The sequence below is a fragment of the Cryptomeria japonica genome, chromosome 3 (genome assembly GCF_030272615.1).
Source record: "Cryptomeria japonica chromosome 3, Sugi_1.0, whole genome shotgun sequence".
Classification (NCBI taxonomy): Eukaryota; Viridiplantae; Streptophyta; class Pinopsida; order Cupressales; family Cupressaceae; genus Cryptomeria; species Cryptomeria japonica.
Genome location: NC_081407.1, coordinates 470,044,247 through 470,061,377, shown reverse-complemented (window position 1 = coordinate 470,061,377; position 17,131 = coordinate 470,044,247). Strand labels below are relative to the sequence as shown.

Here is a 17,131-nt window from a genome sequence, read left to right as displayed (position 1 = left end):
TATGATGGTTAGACCCTTGGAAAAATGTGCCATCTTTATGAATTCTTCATGACTTGAGCCAAGGGAGAGAAATGTGCCAATGTCATCACTTTATCGGTCTAAGGCATCATTTTGGTTTACCCTAGCCACATGAAAAATGCACTTATCTTAAGCTTAGCCATTTTCATATCCCTCGTTTGTCGCACGATCGACAATCTTGGATGATAATTTCTTTTTAGAATAGCTGCAACCTTGGCCAACCTGTGGTAGTTGTTAGTCTAGAAGTAGACCATGACACAACAATATTACAACTTGATCAGGGATACAACAACTTGCATTGGATTTACACATATTGACAATCAATTGTGTTAACAAATGGGGAAATGTAGCATGAATGTTGAGTTTTGTTCAGGTGCAATAAGGCTCAAGGGTGAAAAGTTCAAAGTAGTTTACTTTCTTAAACTAGCTATTCCTCCTGGTACTAACACATGCTTCATGATGTTTTGAGTAGTCTAAATCCTTGCTCACCTTGCACAGAATAAAAATATGTAATTGAAACCTATTTAAAGGTGTTTCACTTGTTTATTTGTAATCATTCACTCACTCTGTTGAAGGGGACATAAAGTCCAAAACACATTTAGGTTTATTATTACAAATGTTTTTACTAAGAATTGAGTTTCTTGTCTTTTGCTTGCACTTCTATATACTGTTTGCATTATTTTTTCTGTGTATTGTTACATTTGAATCCTTCTTCGCGAAAGCTCCAAATAATTTTTAAGTGCACGCTATATTGAGGTTTAAGCTTGCAAAGCCTTGGTGATCATCTAGAATCTTGATACATCTTCCAATCAAATGAAGGGATATTGTTCGCTCAAAGGGGATCTCTTACTGCTCAATGTGTTACTGATGATTGATTGGAATTTTCAATATTGGAAAACTCTTTATGGCAAGTATTTGTGAGGCACTGAGATTGCTTATAAGATGGAGCATAAAGTTAAAGTTGGAGATATTCTTCATTGTGTTTGGATGGGTGCTCCTAAAGTTTCCATTCAACACCGTGTTTTCATCAACAGAGAGTTTCAAAGTAAACTTGAAGCAACTACTTCTTTTAAGGCTCTCCTGCATTCCCTTTAAAACTCTAATGAGATGTCTTTGTTGCTATTTTTAAACCTAGGCCTGCCTACATGGTTTCCCTTTTAGTTTTTAAAGGTTTTAATATTATTTTGTCCTCTTTTATTACATTTTTTGATAATTTTATTTTTCGTTAACCCATTAATGAATTGTTATCACCTTGGGTTGTGAACTTTCATGTTTTAACTGAGAATTGAGATTCTACTCTTTCACTTGTATGCTTCTATACATTGTTTGTATTATCTTTTCTCTATACTGCTACACTTGAATCAGTTTTCACCAAGTGCTATTGAATACATAACTATCTTAACATATTTCTGTAAGTGAAAATGTCAATCAGACTGAGTATAAATGGAAACCAAAATTGCATTGGGCGTTGCTGGTCAGAAGGCCTTCCTTCTGCTCTTTTCTCTTGTCAGACATTGTTAATTGAGAGTGCTTCTGAGAAAAATACGAAAATGAATATTGCTCACAAGTGCTACTAAACACATCAGAAACAAATCTAGGCTGAGAAGTGCTACTGATCATTGATAATGCCAGACTGCTGACAAGCAAGAAGACAAAAGCTATAGAGCATTTTGTAAGATGGCTTCACGTTCTTTTGGTATCTATATGTTTTTTGGCCTGATATCAATAAAGAGTGTTTGGATAAATACCTGCCTAACAAATCATGGATTAGAACAGGCATTTTTGTTAAGCTTTTTGGGCTTATGGTTACGTAGTCTAGGAAACAATGGATTGAATCCAGTGTAATTGTCTTTTGTCAGGTTTGATTCAGGAACATTCTATCCGGGTGGAGATGATGGCAATTATAAAAGCATTGGAGGAGGACCTGGAACAGGTTACAATATTAATGTTCCTTGGAAACAAGGCAACTGTGGGGATGCAGACTATCTAGCAGTTTGGGACCATGTTTTGATTCCTGTGGCTAAGAGTTATGACCCAGATATTATTCTCATTTCTGGAGGTTTTGATGCAGGTTTGTTTGTCCAGAGACATTGCTTATTCTAATTGGTTTCTGCTACTGTAAATTTTTATACAATTTTTCTAGTTTTGAAGTATTCTAATTTTGGCTTCTGTAATTCAATACTATTATCAGCACTTGGCGACCCATTGGGTGGATGCCGGCTTACACCTTATGGTTATTCACTTATGACACATAAGGTCAGTATTTATGGAATTATTCTAATAGTCAGTGATGCAATTGATTTAGAAGAGTATTGGTACCAAAATGTGTAAACTACATTGATATTAAGGTCGTTTGTTGGTTTTCCATTTTATGTCAGCTACACACATCTGAGTTTTTTATGTTTCTTACCCATTACCATTGGAAATGATATATTTAGGCTTGCATAAATATTTGATGTCTTGAATAGTTCCTATCAACTTAATATTGGATCCTTCTAGAGTTAATGCAGGAACTACAAACTAGTGTTATAATACTCGGACTCAGTGCTCAGACATGACAAATTGAAAAAAACATAAAATATAGAGATTTTTGGGGATTTAAAACTCGTATTATGCACTTTTCAATAAATAAACATTGAATCATACAATAATTTAATAAAATAGAAGCTACTTTGATCACATACACAAGTATACATCAATCACATGAGTGTAAAAATAGATTTTAGTTAAAGGAAACAATATTTATTGTTGCAAGGTGTGTGCCCTTGGTCTCCTTGTGTTGTGCAGTGCAGCGCTCGGGTGTGTGACATGGCTTAACCGCCTCCCATGGATTCATTAAGTTTCGTGGTTGTATCGGGCATTAATAGATTGATCTTTTGGTGCAATGGCAACCGTGTTTCCAACAAGTGGTATCAAAGTTTGGGTCATGGTTCAAACCCTTCACTTGTGCTAGGGGGGGGGGGTTGTAAGGTGTGCGCCCTTGGTCTCCTTGTGCTGTGCAACGCAGAGCTTGGGTTTGTGACATGGCTTAACCATCTCTTGTGGATTCATTAAGTCTCGCGGTTGTATCGGGCATTAACAGATCGATCTTTTGGTGCAACGACAACCGTGTTTCCAACATTTATAAATGTATGAAATTCATCGCATCAAAACAAATATTAGAGGTTGCATCACTCGTCCCAACATCCATAGTTGTACAACAATACTTGTGCCAATATAAAAGCTAAGTTCTCGATGGTGATGAGACGATTATATTTGCCTATGTATTAGTGACATTGACAACCAAGGGGTCTACTCTTACTCTATCCTCCTTTGCCATGGCTACTGCCTCTACATTTAGATGAGCTTGATCAATCGATGCAAGGTCCTTGTTGAAGATGGGATTCTTAACCTTGGTGATCTAATGTAATTGTGGATAAACCTTCTTTAGAGTGATGGGAGATAATTTGGTCCCACAATTTGTTTGTGACAGAGGTGATGATTATAATTAACACACAAAAAAACCATTCAACCTTTGCATTGATAACGTGTTGTGTGTCTTGGAGTGTATGTGCTTGAACATACTCCAATTGCACTTGCATCTTGAAGCACTACATGATTGGCTCAAGACATGAATTAAAATCCTTTGAAGATTTGGTACCTTAGCACCAAACATTTTGCACCATGCATCTCAAATGAAAATAGAAAATCTTATTCTTAGTGTACAACTTTGAGTTACAACATTAACATTAAAACAAAGATTTTTCTTTTTATTTTTCAACTTTATTTATGCCCTTATTAGACTTTTTCTTGGTGTTAAGTTCTTCAAGCTGCCTTGAATATGTCTCCTAGAAAGAGGTCCCCTTGTGCAAGTGATCTCTGTAATGTCCCCTTTTGGGGTTCCCATATCAAAGTATGCTGATTTTCTCACTTGTTAATTCTGAAATCAGATATTTCTCCTTTGATCCATTGACTTCTTGTCTTCTTCAACCTTATGGACAATTCCTCCAATTGCCCCTTCTCAATTGAATTGATCTCTTCTATATATCTTCAACTGTGGGTAGTCACACCTCTTCATAAGAAATAAGTCATCACTCTTCATTGCTGCCCTTTGAGAATAATAAATTATTCTCCAAATTGATCTCCCTTGGATGGTCCTCCTCAAATGAGAACCTTCTCCTTTTTATATCCTCCAATGTGAGGGAGAGTCCCACCTCTTCACCATGTCTGCCCTTTGCAATGGTCACACCCTTTCACAATTACCACCTTTCTAAAGAGTTACAACCCTTCATTGCTTCTACCCTTTGAAAGAGTCACTTCGTTATTTCTTCTCATCCCTTTCTTTTTCCATTAGTCCTTCCTTAATTCCTATCTTCACCCCTTTCTTCCTTCCTCCATTCCATATCCTTTATACTTTCATATTTTATTGAGGAGACACATCTTTGGAAAGAGACATCCATTTAAAGGGTCATGTCTCCTCATTGCTGTCTTATTATTCAAATCAGATCAGATCTGCACCGTTGATTATGGATTAATAATTCCCCTTTCAAATGAAATTCTCTTCTCCCTTTTATACCTCATGTTTGAGGGAGTCACAACTTTTAATTTCATGCCTTTTGACCATTCAATAAACTTAACTAAATTTTAATTACTTTAATTTTATTCTTTTATACTTCAATTTTAATTTTATTTTTTTATTCATTTCTGTTTTAATTTTATTATTAGTATTTATTATTAAATCCTATTCCAAAGTAGGGGCATTACAATCTCAATCTTAGAGATTGGCTTTGCTCCATGTTGAGGATTAGGTACCATCCACTCTACGACTATGTAGAGCCTACTTAGAACCTCCTCATTGGCCTTGAATTTTGAGTAGAATTGTGTGCCAAATTCAAGAAATAGGCAAGTACATATAATTGCTTGTGAATTTGAAGATGATTTTAATTTTTTTTTTTTTAATTCATTTATGTTTTAATTTTATTATTATTATTTATTATTAAATCCTATTCTAAAGTAGGGATGTTACAATCGCAATCTTAGAGATTGTCTTTCCTCCATGTTGAGGATTAGGTACCATCCACTCTCTGACTATGTAGAGCCCACTTAGAACCTCCTCACTGGCCTTGAAATTTGAGTAGAATTGTATGTCGGATTCAAGAAATAGGCAAGTACATATATGGGCTTTATGAATTTGAAGGTGTCATCATCAATCATGTCCCATATGGGATGGTGCTTATTCCCAATCATAGGATAAATGGAGAACAACTAAAAGGAGAACAACTCAAAGGAGAACAACTAAAAGTTTTGTTAACTACAATTATTATTAAACATTAACATAACTAAGGGTGAACAAAAATAAACAAACAGAATGGAAAAATAAACAAAAATGTGAACTTACCTCTACAATTTCCTTTACCAGAACCTAAAAGCTGTGCTTATTGAAAATCCAATTAACTACGTGTTGTGACCTTTTTCACACATCACCCCATTGAGAATGGGGACCCTCTCCTTTCTTGCTTTCTAGGGTTTTTGTTAGTGTCCTGTGGCCTTCCGCTTTAGTTTTGCTTAGTTCTGTCAAGGTTTGAACGGTTTGAGTCTTAAGGATTGAAAGTTAGTTTTTGCAAGCCAAGTAATAACAGAGTCTAGACACCATCAAAGTGCCTAGAAAGGCCAAAGGACGGAGAACACAATTGATTTGAACGAATTCAGACAACTTTCTATTTTTGGAAAGTTTGCTGTTTTGCTATGTTACCCCGAGTTTCCGAGACGGAGATTGCAGGGGACGGCGGGACGAGTTTCCGGGATGGCAAATTTTTTTGCCAATTTTGGGGACGGCGGGGGGACGGCAAAGGGGATGGCTATATAAAATATAGGGAAAATTTAAAATATATAGTGAAATTTTAAATGTTCATATGAAAAATAGATAAAGCATGTATATATACATTATATTCATATGAAAACATGGATAAAGCAAGTATATGTACATTATAGAACCTTAACATACCACATTTGTGTTTAGAATTCATTGTCAATACTCAATATGCATTCATAATTGAAAATACACTGTCAATATGCCAACACTTGTTTGCATGTAGTTCATTGTTTATTTCTGGTTGAAGGATATTTTGATAGTCTTCCATTTCTATTATGACCTACAACCGCTTCTTTATGCACTACAAATTTTGGATGTTTGTGAAATTCTATACCAAGCAGTTATTCATATTTCTGAGTGCTTTTGGCTATGATTCAGACCTGTTTACCTTACATTATTGTGAAAAGTCCAATATTGCAGACCTACAACCACTTTTTTACACACTACCGCGTTCTAAGTGTTTGTGAAATTTATTACCAGGCTGCTGCTCAGTATTTCTAAGTGCTTGTGGAAGTGATTCAGACAGGTTTACCCATCATATTAATGAAAATCCAATTTTATAGACCTATAATAAAATAAAAAAATGTTTTTTTGAGCATTTGAGTCTTTTTTTGTTTTTTAAATGTGCTGGGAAAAGTGGGACGGCCGGCCGTCCCCGGGACGGTTAGGGGACAGGGGGACGTCCCCAAACCATATTGGGGACGGGGGGACGTCCCCTTTGAGAGTCACTACTGTCCCCAAGTTTCCGGGACGTTTCCCACAAATTTTGCAATTTTGGGGACGGCGGGGGGACGTCCCCTAGCCGTCCCCAAGTACTCGAAACGTACCCGGTACGGGGACGGGGGATTTTAACCGGGTTACGTAGCTTTTTTGCTTTATCCTTTTTTTTTAGGAAGTTTCGTTTTTGGCATTTTTAGCTCGATCCTCGGGATGGCTAGTTTTAGAAAGTTTTCCCTATTTTTTAGGGATGTCTGCTTTTTGCTTTTTCGGAGTGGGGACCTAGGATTTGCACGGGTACCACTGTCCTGCATCGATCGCAATAAATTTTTTTCAAGTTTTGATCCAAAAAGCTAATTTCCTACATTTTAGGGGTCATGGCGCTTCGGATGGGTTACCTGAGTGTGGATTTCAAATATCATGTTAATCTGGCTAAAATTGAAGAAGTTATTAAATTTTGAAGTTTTCAAGGTATTTCTCTTAGTCTGGCTAATCGTGTTTGGTGTTGAATGTTATGTCAGGAAACAAAGAAAGTCCGCCCTCCAAAGTGCACATGCTTGGAAAAAGTCCGCCCAAGGTGCAAGTGCAATGGTACCTCAAGCTTCACAAAGTCCGCCTTACTTTGGATAGCATTGGATCATGAGTGATAAAGTCCGCCCAAGATGAAGTATAAGTGTCATGAACTCCAAAAAGTCCGCCCTACTCTTCAAATCATTGTGCAAGGAAACAATGAAGTCCGCTCTCCAAGGTTTCTAAACCTTCTCAAAGTCCGCCCTAGGGGTGAGTCCAAGGCAAAAGTATAATCATGTTCCTCTTGAAGTCCGCCCTAAGGTGAGATAAGAAGCAAGTAAATGGTGCATAAGTCTAACCAAGTCTTCCTTGAGGGAGATTTGAAGACCAAGTGCATAAGGCAAGGAAAGTCTGCCTAGGACTAGTTTGCATTAGGGAATGAAAGGCATGAAGTCCGCCTTCCTAATTGGGAAGAGAACAAGTAAAGTCCGCCCTATGTAATGTTCCCTGATTGTACGGTATGGTATAACCGGCAAGGGAGAAGGGATTGTTGAACTGGTAGGGAAAGATCGTACGGTGGATAGACTGTAATGTGGGAGAGGAGTGGCCGTACGGTGTATGAGGAGGAGGTCGTACGCTGTAGATGCCGTATGGTGGGGTGAAATAGGACGTACGGTGTGTCAAGGAGGAGGTCATACGGTGTAGATGCCGTATGGTAGGGTGAAATAGGACGTACGGTGTGTCAAGGCAAGTTGTATGGAGGAGTCCACATAGGCAGTATGGTGGGGAGAGTAGGCCGTACGGTGGTGAGAATGACCGTACGGTGAAGGGGGCTGTACGATTTACGGTGGAGAGATCGTATGGTGGTGTGAGGGAGGAGTGGCTGCACGGTGAAGCCGTACGTGTGGAGGATCTGCCGAGTGGTATGGTGGTTCAATGGGTTACCTTCGGTTTCACAAATTGATCTTCTACGCGCATACCAAGTATTGAACTCTGAGTGATAACATGCATGTATACCTGAAATGACGCTGGAAGTAAAATTTGATTCAACAATGATAAGGTTCCAGATTGCCAGATCCGGAACAAGTACAAAGACAGAATAGGGTGAGAGGTGAACCTCACCGAAACTGCAAATACCAAATAGGGAGGATCTTTCACCTCCGAAATGGCGGATAACAGAACTCCAACAAGAATTTGCACAATAGAGAAAGGATACCAAAAATTCGCATACCTACAACAATGACTAACATGGCCATATATATGGACTCCGGGAAACTTCCCGAAGAGTTACAAACGGGCCGACACGACCAACCAAAACTTGCCTAATCTAATTAAATAAAAGGGCCCGAAAGATTTGTTATTAAATTTGGGGCCTTACAACAAAGTAATTAGATTTATTATTTAATTATATCGGGGACATCACACCCTACAACTTATGGAAGTAACACTCAAGGAAAGTCCACCTAGAGGTGTGTGAAGATGGTGCCTAAGTCAAGCAAGTCCGCCCTCATGGTGTGTGCTAAGGGTATCAAGTATTTCCAAGTCCGCCCACACCTTGGTGCACAACCTAGGTGAAGTCCGAAAAAGAATGGAAAGAACCAAGGAAATCCGCTTTGAGGAGAGAGAAACTTGATTAAGTTAAAATGCAAAGTGCACATGTTTGAGAAAGTCTGCCTAACCTGCAAGTCTGTAGTGCCTAACTTCAAGTCCGTCCTATCATTGCACATGGTACCTAATGTTAAGAAAGTCCGCCCAACTTTGCAGCTAGCAGTTCCTAAATGTGATGAAGTCTGCCCCATGGTGGAAAAACTCATAAAGTTCGCCATGTGAAAGAAGAAGAAGGGGAGAAGCAATTCAAGTCCGCCCAAGGGTATGAAGATGGTGCCTTAGTCAAGTGAAGTCCGCCCTTGATCAACATGAATGGTGCCCAAGTTAGACAAAGTCCACCCTGCTGCAAGTAAAGCTCATAATGATCAATGAAGTCTGCCTTCCTCTACTTGGGAAGAGAATCAACAAAGTCCGCCCTATCTATGATGGAGGATGAAGCAAGTCAAAGAAAGCCCGCCCTGTCTTTGGTAAAAGTTGAAACAAACTCTCCAAAGTCCGCCCTGCTTGTGATTGAGGTCAAAACAAGTCAAACATTTGCAGACCAAGTTTGAAAATTAGAATATTCTGAGTGATGTCAGCAAGATCTTGGAGAATTCCAACTTAGAATTGAAAATAGAAAGTTTCTTGTGAGATGAATCTTGCAGATTGAGTTGATTTTGAGACTAGAATTCAAAATAGAAAGTTGCATTTAGAAGAATTCAAACTCAAGGATGATGACTATGCAACTATAAATGAAAACAGAAACTTTCTTCGAAAGCGGATAAGACTGAAATGAGAATGGAAACAGATCTTAGAAGATAATCGCGTGTTTCTAATTACAAATCCCAACTCTAAATACAAATAGGCCATTCTCATTTTCATTTCAACACACAAGAAAGTTCGAATTTCTAAGTGTTAAGAGCAGGTTGAAGTAGTTATCTTGCAGGTTTGAGGACATTTCCAGAAGCTTTTTGCAGGTTGGACGTAATTCTGATGAAGTTCTGAGTGTTGGCATGCATTTCCAACCTTCTCCTTCAACATCACATGCAGATTTTGAAGAAATCAGATTGATAGGAAGCAAATTTATCTAATTTTCTGAGTTTTTCAATCTGATTCTGAGTTCTTTCTATTTGTTTCTCTCATTCTTCTGAGTTGGATGGAGGTGAAAATTCATTTTTGTTGGCAAATTCTAAGATCTTCCATCTTTCGAAACAAGTTTGAGTGAAGTATTCTAATCAAAATCTGATTTTTAGAGGTGAAATCAGAATTCAAAATCTTCTAAGTGTGAGATTTTCACAATTTTTTCAGAATATTTGACTGTGGAAAACCCAAATTAATGACTAAGTGTGAGAATAGAGTGAAAACTACAAGCTACTTAGTCACGAAAACTCCAAATTTTAATCAAAATCCTGATTCTAACTTAAGTTTCAATTGTCTGTTTGCATATTTTGGAGACTTTACGGTCAAAATGAAATTCCAAGTTGACAAAGACGCACCTCCTGAAACAAGGATGAAGTTGAAATGGAAGAATGCCAGTGATACCAACCTCAGACATATCAATCTGAGGGAGTTTAAGAAGAGGATGTTCGGCTTGGACAGCCTTGTGCCTATTGTGACTGCACGTAAGATGATGAGGAGTAGCATCGTGCATGGTGCTGGCTTTCTCCCTACTATGCAGTGTACAAAGTTGGTAGTTGAGTATGCTAGGAACTATAACCCTGTTAGTAGAGATTTTATAGCACCAGATAGAAGAGTGCTGGACAATATCAGTGATGTAGCCATAAGGGAAGCCTTTAGAATTCCAGAATACCACAATGCTGTGTATGTGAGGCCACTCAAATGTATCAAGACCACATGGAGGAGTACGAGGCCATCATCAATCATTCATGGCTTGACAAACCGAGAAAGGGGGCCTCTAAGTTGTCAAAGAAGAACTTGGTGAGGGCATATTTCAAAGAGGATATTGGAGACATGATTGTCCTATTGAACCAAATAATTGGTAATCCCCAAGGCGCTCCATTTGAGCCTTGGATGTATTATTTCATAAATGAGATAATGAATGGAGTCAAGATGATTGACGAGGCTCAGATAATAAGCAACAACTTGGACAACTAGCTGAGAAATTTGGAGGGGGATAGAATCTTCTACATGAGTTCATATTTGTTCTTTTCCCTTGCTAGAACTTATAGATACAGAGGCCTCACATGTAGAGGAGAGGTGGGAAACAAGGAGAATCAGTTTCTTGTTTACGATTGTTACCCCCAATTGCATATGGAAGAAAAATTACATTTCAAGAGGGTGAATGAAGCATTTTTGATGCATATCACACGAACGCTGCAAGGTGGATTACATCAGAGACTCTCTCAAGATTCTATGGACCTCATAAGCAGATTTGGGTATTGGTATATCCAATACCCAAGATTCACCTATATCAGAATTCAGGGATTTTCGGGATCTCCCCACAAACTCCCAATTTATCCCACCAACCGAGTTGTGCTACTGGAAGTTGTGTGGCAACTGGAGAACTTCATGATAGTTTAGAGAGAGAAGCAAAAGAAGGCAGGAACATCTTCTCTCACTATTGGAAATGGATTAGAAACATGTCCATCATCACAAGTTGCTGCCACTGTTGAAAAAGAGCTGGCATGGTACCCCTTCTACCAATACAAGGCAAGAAGTAACTTTGATCCATTCCGTAAGATGAAGAAGGTAGAAGGAATTGTATTTGAACACATAACTGATTTGGAGGATTATTGGGCTAATGCAGCCGATAGTTTGGAAATCAAAAGACGATTTTGGTCGAGAATTCCCCTAAGTATGGTGAGAGCAACATAAGTACTTAGGGTCGTTGATCAAATAGAAGACAGTCCTGAACTTGAACAGCTGGGTTTTCAGAAGATAAGAAATGAGCCACTTGCCTTGATTGTTTGGGCAGACGGGGAAAGGTCAGATTTGGCTGACCTTATGAGATCGGTAGTTGAATACTCTAGATGGTGGACATGTGAGAGAATAAAGGAGCTGAGGTCGAGGTGTTGCTCTTATGATCTTATGGGAGTGGATGACTCTATGTCTCCCAACCATGGTATTTCTTCAGGCAATGCTCGGAATCTAGAAAGTGTTGGGTCTCGGAAAAAAAAAGAACCTACTGGAAGTTTTGGAAAAGCCAAGGGAAAGAAAATTGTTGGAGATACAAGTAGGAGACGTGAATCAAATGAAGGTCATTCGACCTTGAGTGCCGCATCTGCTGTGCCTGACCAGAATACAATTGAAGAACATGAGATGGACACAGATATAGGGGGTAATGAAGTAAGAGTGCCTTCTCCTTCGATTGAAGAGATAATGAGAGAGGCTGTCCAAAATCCAGCCAAGGAACCGGTTTTTACTAGAGCTACAGAGGTTGAAGAACCTGAGCCTCCAGAGGTTTTTCTTGATGGTATAGTTACTGGACCTGGAGAAATAGATGGTGGATTTGATAAAGATAAGATGGAGCAATCAACCATTCTAGATTGGCTGAGGGAAAGAATGAAGGCTAAGGGTCCTAAGGAAGCTCTTTTAGAGGAGAACACAACAACATTCCTGGCTATGGTGAGTAAACCGGTTGAAATAAGACAACCCAAACTAGCCAAGATATTCTCTTTAATTCAAAGAGATAGCGCATGATTCGGACCAGTGCAGGTAGCTGTACCCAAAGAAGGCAAAACACGGGATAACATCACTCCTGAGGATTATAAAATCACCACTATGAATTTGGGTAAGCCTACTCAGACCCAAGAGATCCAATATTTTGATGATTCTTGCAACGCTCTCAAAGCAAGACTAGCCAAGGAAAAAGAAAAATAAAGAAGGTTGAAGATGAAAATAAGCAATGGAAGAGATATGTTCAACATTCGACAAGACCTATAGATCGGGAGGAGGTACTTGTTACCCCGCCCATACCTCTTCCACAAGAGTTATTAAAAGATTATGAAGACACGAAGACAACTGTCAAGAAGTAAAAGAATGGACTGCAGATGCCTCAGAACGTGTTGACATACTTGTTGAGAACCTGATAGCAGCGCATGACTCTACATCTTCCTTATTTAGCAGAATTCGAGACATGGCTGAAGCTTGGGAAGATATTGAGGATATTCGGAGGAGGATTTTTCCACATCTAAAGGAAATCAAAGGACTTTCTTAGCAGGATCTTGTAAACAGAAAAGTCATCCAGCTCGGTGACCTATACGATTTCAGTTCTTGGTACTTTGCCTTTGGTTGCAAGGGTTGAATCTTTGAGAAAATCTGAGACCAAGTGTTCAAAAATTGAAAAGACCATCAAAGATATTCAAGACAAGGTCTTCTTTGTGGCAACTGAGAGATTGCAACAGGATGAGGTGCAAGAGAAGCATCTACGTGCAGTGCAGAGAATTTAAGGGCTAAAGTTCAAGGAAACTTCTTCAAAGTTTCAGGGCCAATTCTCAAGGAAGATCTCTCCAGAGTTTCGAGTTTCATGCGCATAGATGAAGATTTCCTGACGCAAGCAATTGGCTGGGAAGACACTCTTGCCACCTGTTCCGATGACTTGGATATGGTCGACTTCTAAATTAGCAACTTGCCAAGTGTCACCATAGAGGAGGTTCGGCTCATTGTGTCCAGATACATTGAATCTGCAAAAAAGGAAACTGGACAGTTACCTCAGTGATAATAGCAGCTGTGCCACGTGTCACTCTTTTGCTTGCTCTAACAGGTAGTTAGTTTTGGGAAACCCTAATTAGGGTTATGTAGCTTTCAATCTGGGCCCTTGATCACTGTTTGATCTCGGTCGTTCATTGTTTTCTGGAAAACTATATTAGGCTACCTCCTCTCATTTGGAGAGTGTGAGGTTTTTGATATATTGTTGCGTGAAGGTCATTTTTCAAATAATACATTGCATGTGCGTTTTCTCTTAAGGCTTTGTAATCTCTGTTATTTGAGTGATTAGCATGGTTTCAATTTCCTCAACACATTAGTCAGAAGTTAATTTAGATTTGCTTTCAAAGTTGTTAGAGTTGGATGAAGGATTTGATAAGTATTAATTAATGGTGTATCTCTACTCATACATTGGTGAATGGATGATTTCCATTTCATTGTGCAAAGTTAGTCTGAGTCTATCCCCTGTGCATGCCAAAACTTGGATCATAAGCACAACCCATTGAAGATTGCACCCGCTTTGTGTAGTTGTCCTTAGTGTGGCGAAGCAAAGTGTGGTTTCTCGAGAACACCTAGTTAATACCGTCTCCAAAATTCGTAGGTTTAGATCAGCTTTCTTAACCCTATCCCCTTTTCCCCTTTTTGAAAGCCTAAATCTCGGAAAATCCAAAAAAAAAAAGGAAAAGAGAGAGCATGAAATCGACAAATTTATCTAAGACCAAAAGCTTGAAAGACATTTGTAAACGTAAGTCCCCCTTGAGATTTTCAGCATACACTACCCAAGTAGCTATCCCACTAAAGTCGCTTGTTCTCACATATAGACATTGGAATCGCCATATGATAAGCGATGATTTTTCAGGAGAGGATAGAATACCTTTGGGTATTGTTGATGTGTGTTTAATGCACATAACATTTTAGAATAAAATACCAAGGTAATTTACCCTCTCTTGAACAAAATCACCTCAGATTCTAAGGATAAGATCAACTAAAATGATTCCAAGGTTTCTACATGTCAGGTCTTGACGAGTGGGTAACTCAATGGTCGATGTGAATTGCTTTGTTCACTTGGGGACTTACACAAATGTTAGGATTATCTTCTTCGATCATGAAATATGTGGAATAGGTGTGCTAACAACTTAGAATTTAACAATATGGGTCTGGATTTAATTTTTACTAAAAAAATGGGCAAAAGGAATAGGGTTTAGGAAATCTATTCTAGGCCTAAGAATGTAGGAAATGATGATCAAATCTAGTGGAATCAAACTAGGCAGGGTCTTACAAACAGGTATTGACATAAGCTTAGTGCAATCGTCTAAGGTATACTCAAGGATTTTCAGACTATTACCATCACACATTGACACCATCCAAGTTGATGCTTGTCAAAGGTTGCATAATAATTGAAGTTAAGCTTACTCAAATCTCTAGTTGACCATAGAAGGCGCACTTACCAACGACAGGAGGCTAGTGGTATGGATTAAGGATTCCACACAAATATATTCAACAAATCTTTCACTCAATCTAACAAACATGAAAACAAATTCTAATCTAAAAATTCTAATCTAACTTGGAGGAATTGAGAACCATGAATGCAAAGACAACATTTGAAGAGCGAAATCACCAACAATTGAAGAATGATTTAGATTCAAACAACTGCAGCATATACCAGCAATTCTACAAAAGACTCTTACAAATGAGAGACAAGGAGTTATATATAGAGTCTCTTACAAAATGGATGGCCAGGATTGATATAAGATCAACGACCAAGATCATGCCAACAAAACCCTAGAATTGCCCTAATTAGGGTTTACATAAAAAATGGTGCCACCAACATATGGCCCAATAAAAAGATACCTAGTCATCAAATAGGGAATCTTTTAGAGGATTCCTCCTTGCATCTCTCTCTCTCGTAGCATACTCCAAGAATCTAGCCAATACAAAATCTAACTCCTCCATGGAAATGCTAGGCAAGGTATCTTGCTGCAAATCAATTACGTCCAATGAATCCGAGCAAGTGTCCAAAGTGTTCTCCCAATCTGGCATGAGCTTCTGCGAACTATGAACATGAATCAACAAAGAGACCAAGTCATCTATCTGACTCTTCTTCAAAGAGTCCAATTGGCAAAAATACATAAGTTTCATCTTGTCTCTTAATTCGGTTAAGTGTAAACCACTAGCATCACTAACATCAACACTCGATAACTCCTCAATTGAGGCAAGGATCTTCATATGAATGTCCTGAATCAATCCCTCCTTCTCCATACAACTCAACTGGGCGTTCTCATAAGTTGATCTCTTCACGGCCAATGAACAATACCAACCATGGAAATCGTATCTCGCTCCACTCTGCACAATGCTCTCGCTGACCAAGGTGGAATTAGAAATCCTCTTCAAAGCCTTGAGGTGTGGAATAGTCTTCTCCTGAATAGGCCGGAATTCTTCCCATACTCCCTCTAAATACTGGATTCTAAACACGAGCCCTGTTGTCCTATCATATGCCTGGACAAACTGAGTAAGGAAATCATCCGCCTGTTTTCTTGTAATGTCCCTACTAGTTAGAGATCATTGTCCTGCAAAACAAATTGTTAGAACACAACAAAAATATATATACATAACTAATTTAATTTGCAATTAAAGTTCAATTACTTAATTAACACTACTTTCAATTCTTTAAAATAAAAAGGATACGAATGCCATACGAAGATATGTCCTTAGGCAGCTGTGAAGCTCGCCTTCTTCGAACACATCTTGGTTCCAAGCCATCCAGGAAATCGAAGGTGAATTCGATTCCTGTCTTGGATGTAATTTCTTACACCCAAGCCATCCAGGAAATCAAAGGTTAATTCGATTCCTGTCTTGGATGTAACTTCTTACACCCAAGCCATCCAGGAAATCGAAGGTTGATTCGATTCCTGTCTTAGATGTAACTTCTTACATCCAAGCCATCTAGGAAATCGAAGGTTTATTCGATTCCTGTCTTGGATGTAACTTCTTACACCCAAGCCATCCAGGAAATCGAAGGTTAATTCGATTCCTGTCTTGGGTGTAATTTCTTACACCCAAGCTATCCAAGGAAGACCATATGTCAATTCTTTGCTTTGGATGATGCATCTCATCATCCAAGTCCATCAGAGGGGACTGGCCAGATCCGTCTCTTCTTGGATGAACTTAGTCAACCAAGCCATATATATGCATATAGATATTCAGTATATACTGCCTACCAGGGATTATCATAATCCCTCCATTAGGCTAAAGGAATTTCTTCCATATAGCCTCCATCATATAATCACATTAATATTACATTTTATAATTCATTACTGTTTTCCATTCCATAATTTACGTCTTCATTTACATATTCTTTAATCTTTCTAATGATCCTAAATATACATACATATTCTACATAGATTCCTATCTTTATTGCTACATTCATATAAGTAATCATTAGAGATATATGTATTCATAAAAATGCATTAATATATATGTGTGTGTGTGGTTCACATGTCCACACACATATATACCTTAAGACTTCTTAACCCCTCTTACCTGTACGCGGATTGTAGCCTGCGGTTGGAGTTCGCACTGTAGATGTCGCCTGTAGATTGGGAGGCATACCACAAAGAACACAAATGTTACTTCCTGTAACTTGATAACAATTCTGATCTGATCTTATCAATGCTGATCTCACTAGATGCTTTTTATTCCTTCCCTTTATATCTCTCAATTTGAGGGAGAGGTCACACCTCTTCATCATGTATGCCCTTTGGCAAGAGACACACCCTTTCACCA

The 17,131-nt window shown here is 38.6% G+C and overlaps 1 protein-coding gene across 3 annotated transcripts in view; it reads left to right on the top strand.

Moving 5' to 3' along the window:
* The window catches only part of LOC131041373 (histone deacetylase 5), a 223,456-nt gene that overhangs the window by 63,240 nt on the left and 143,085 nt on the right, over nucleotides 1-17,131 (top strand). For all 3 annotated transcript variants that reach the window (XM_059218409.1, XM_059218411.1, XM_059218410.1), the window contains 2 exons: nucleotides 1,878-2,089; nucleotides 2,210-2,274. In XM_059218409.1, the coding sequence (XP_059074392.1) occupies nucleotides 1,878-2,089; nucleotides 2,210-2,274 (277 nt within the window). The remainder of the gene's footprint in view (nucleotides 1-1,877; nucleotides 2,090-2,209; nucleotides 2,275-17,131) is intronic.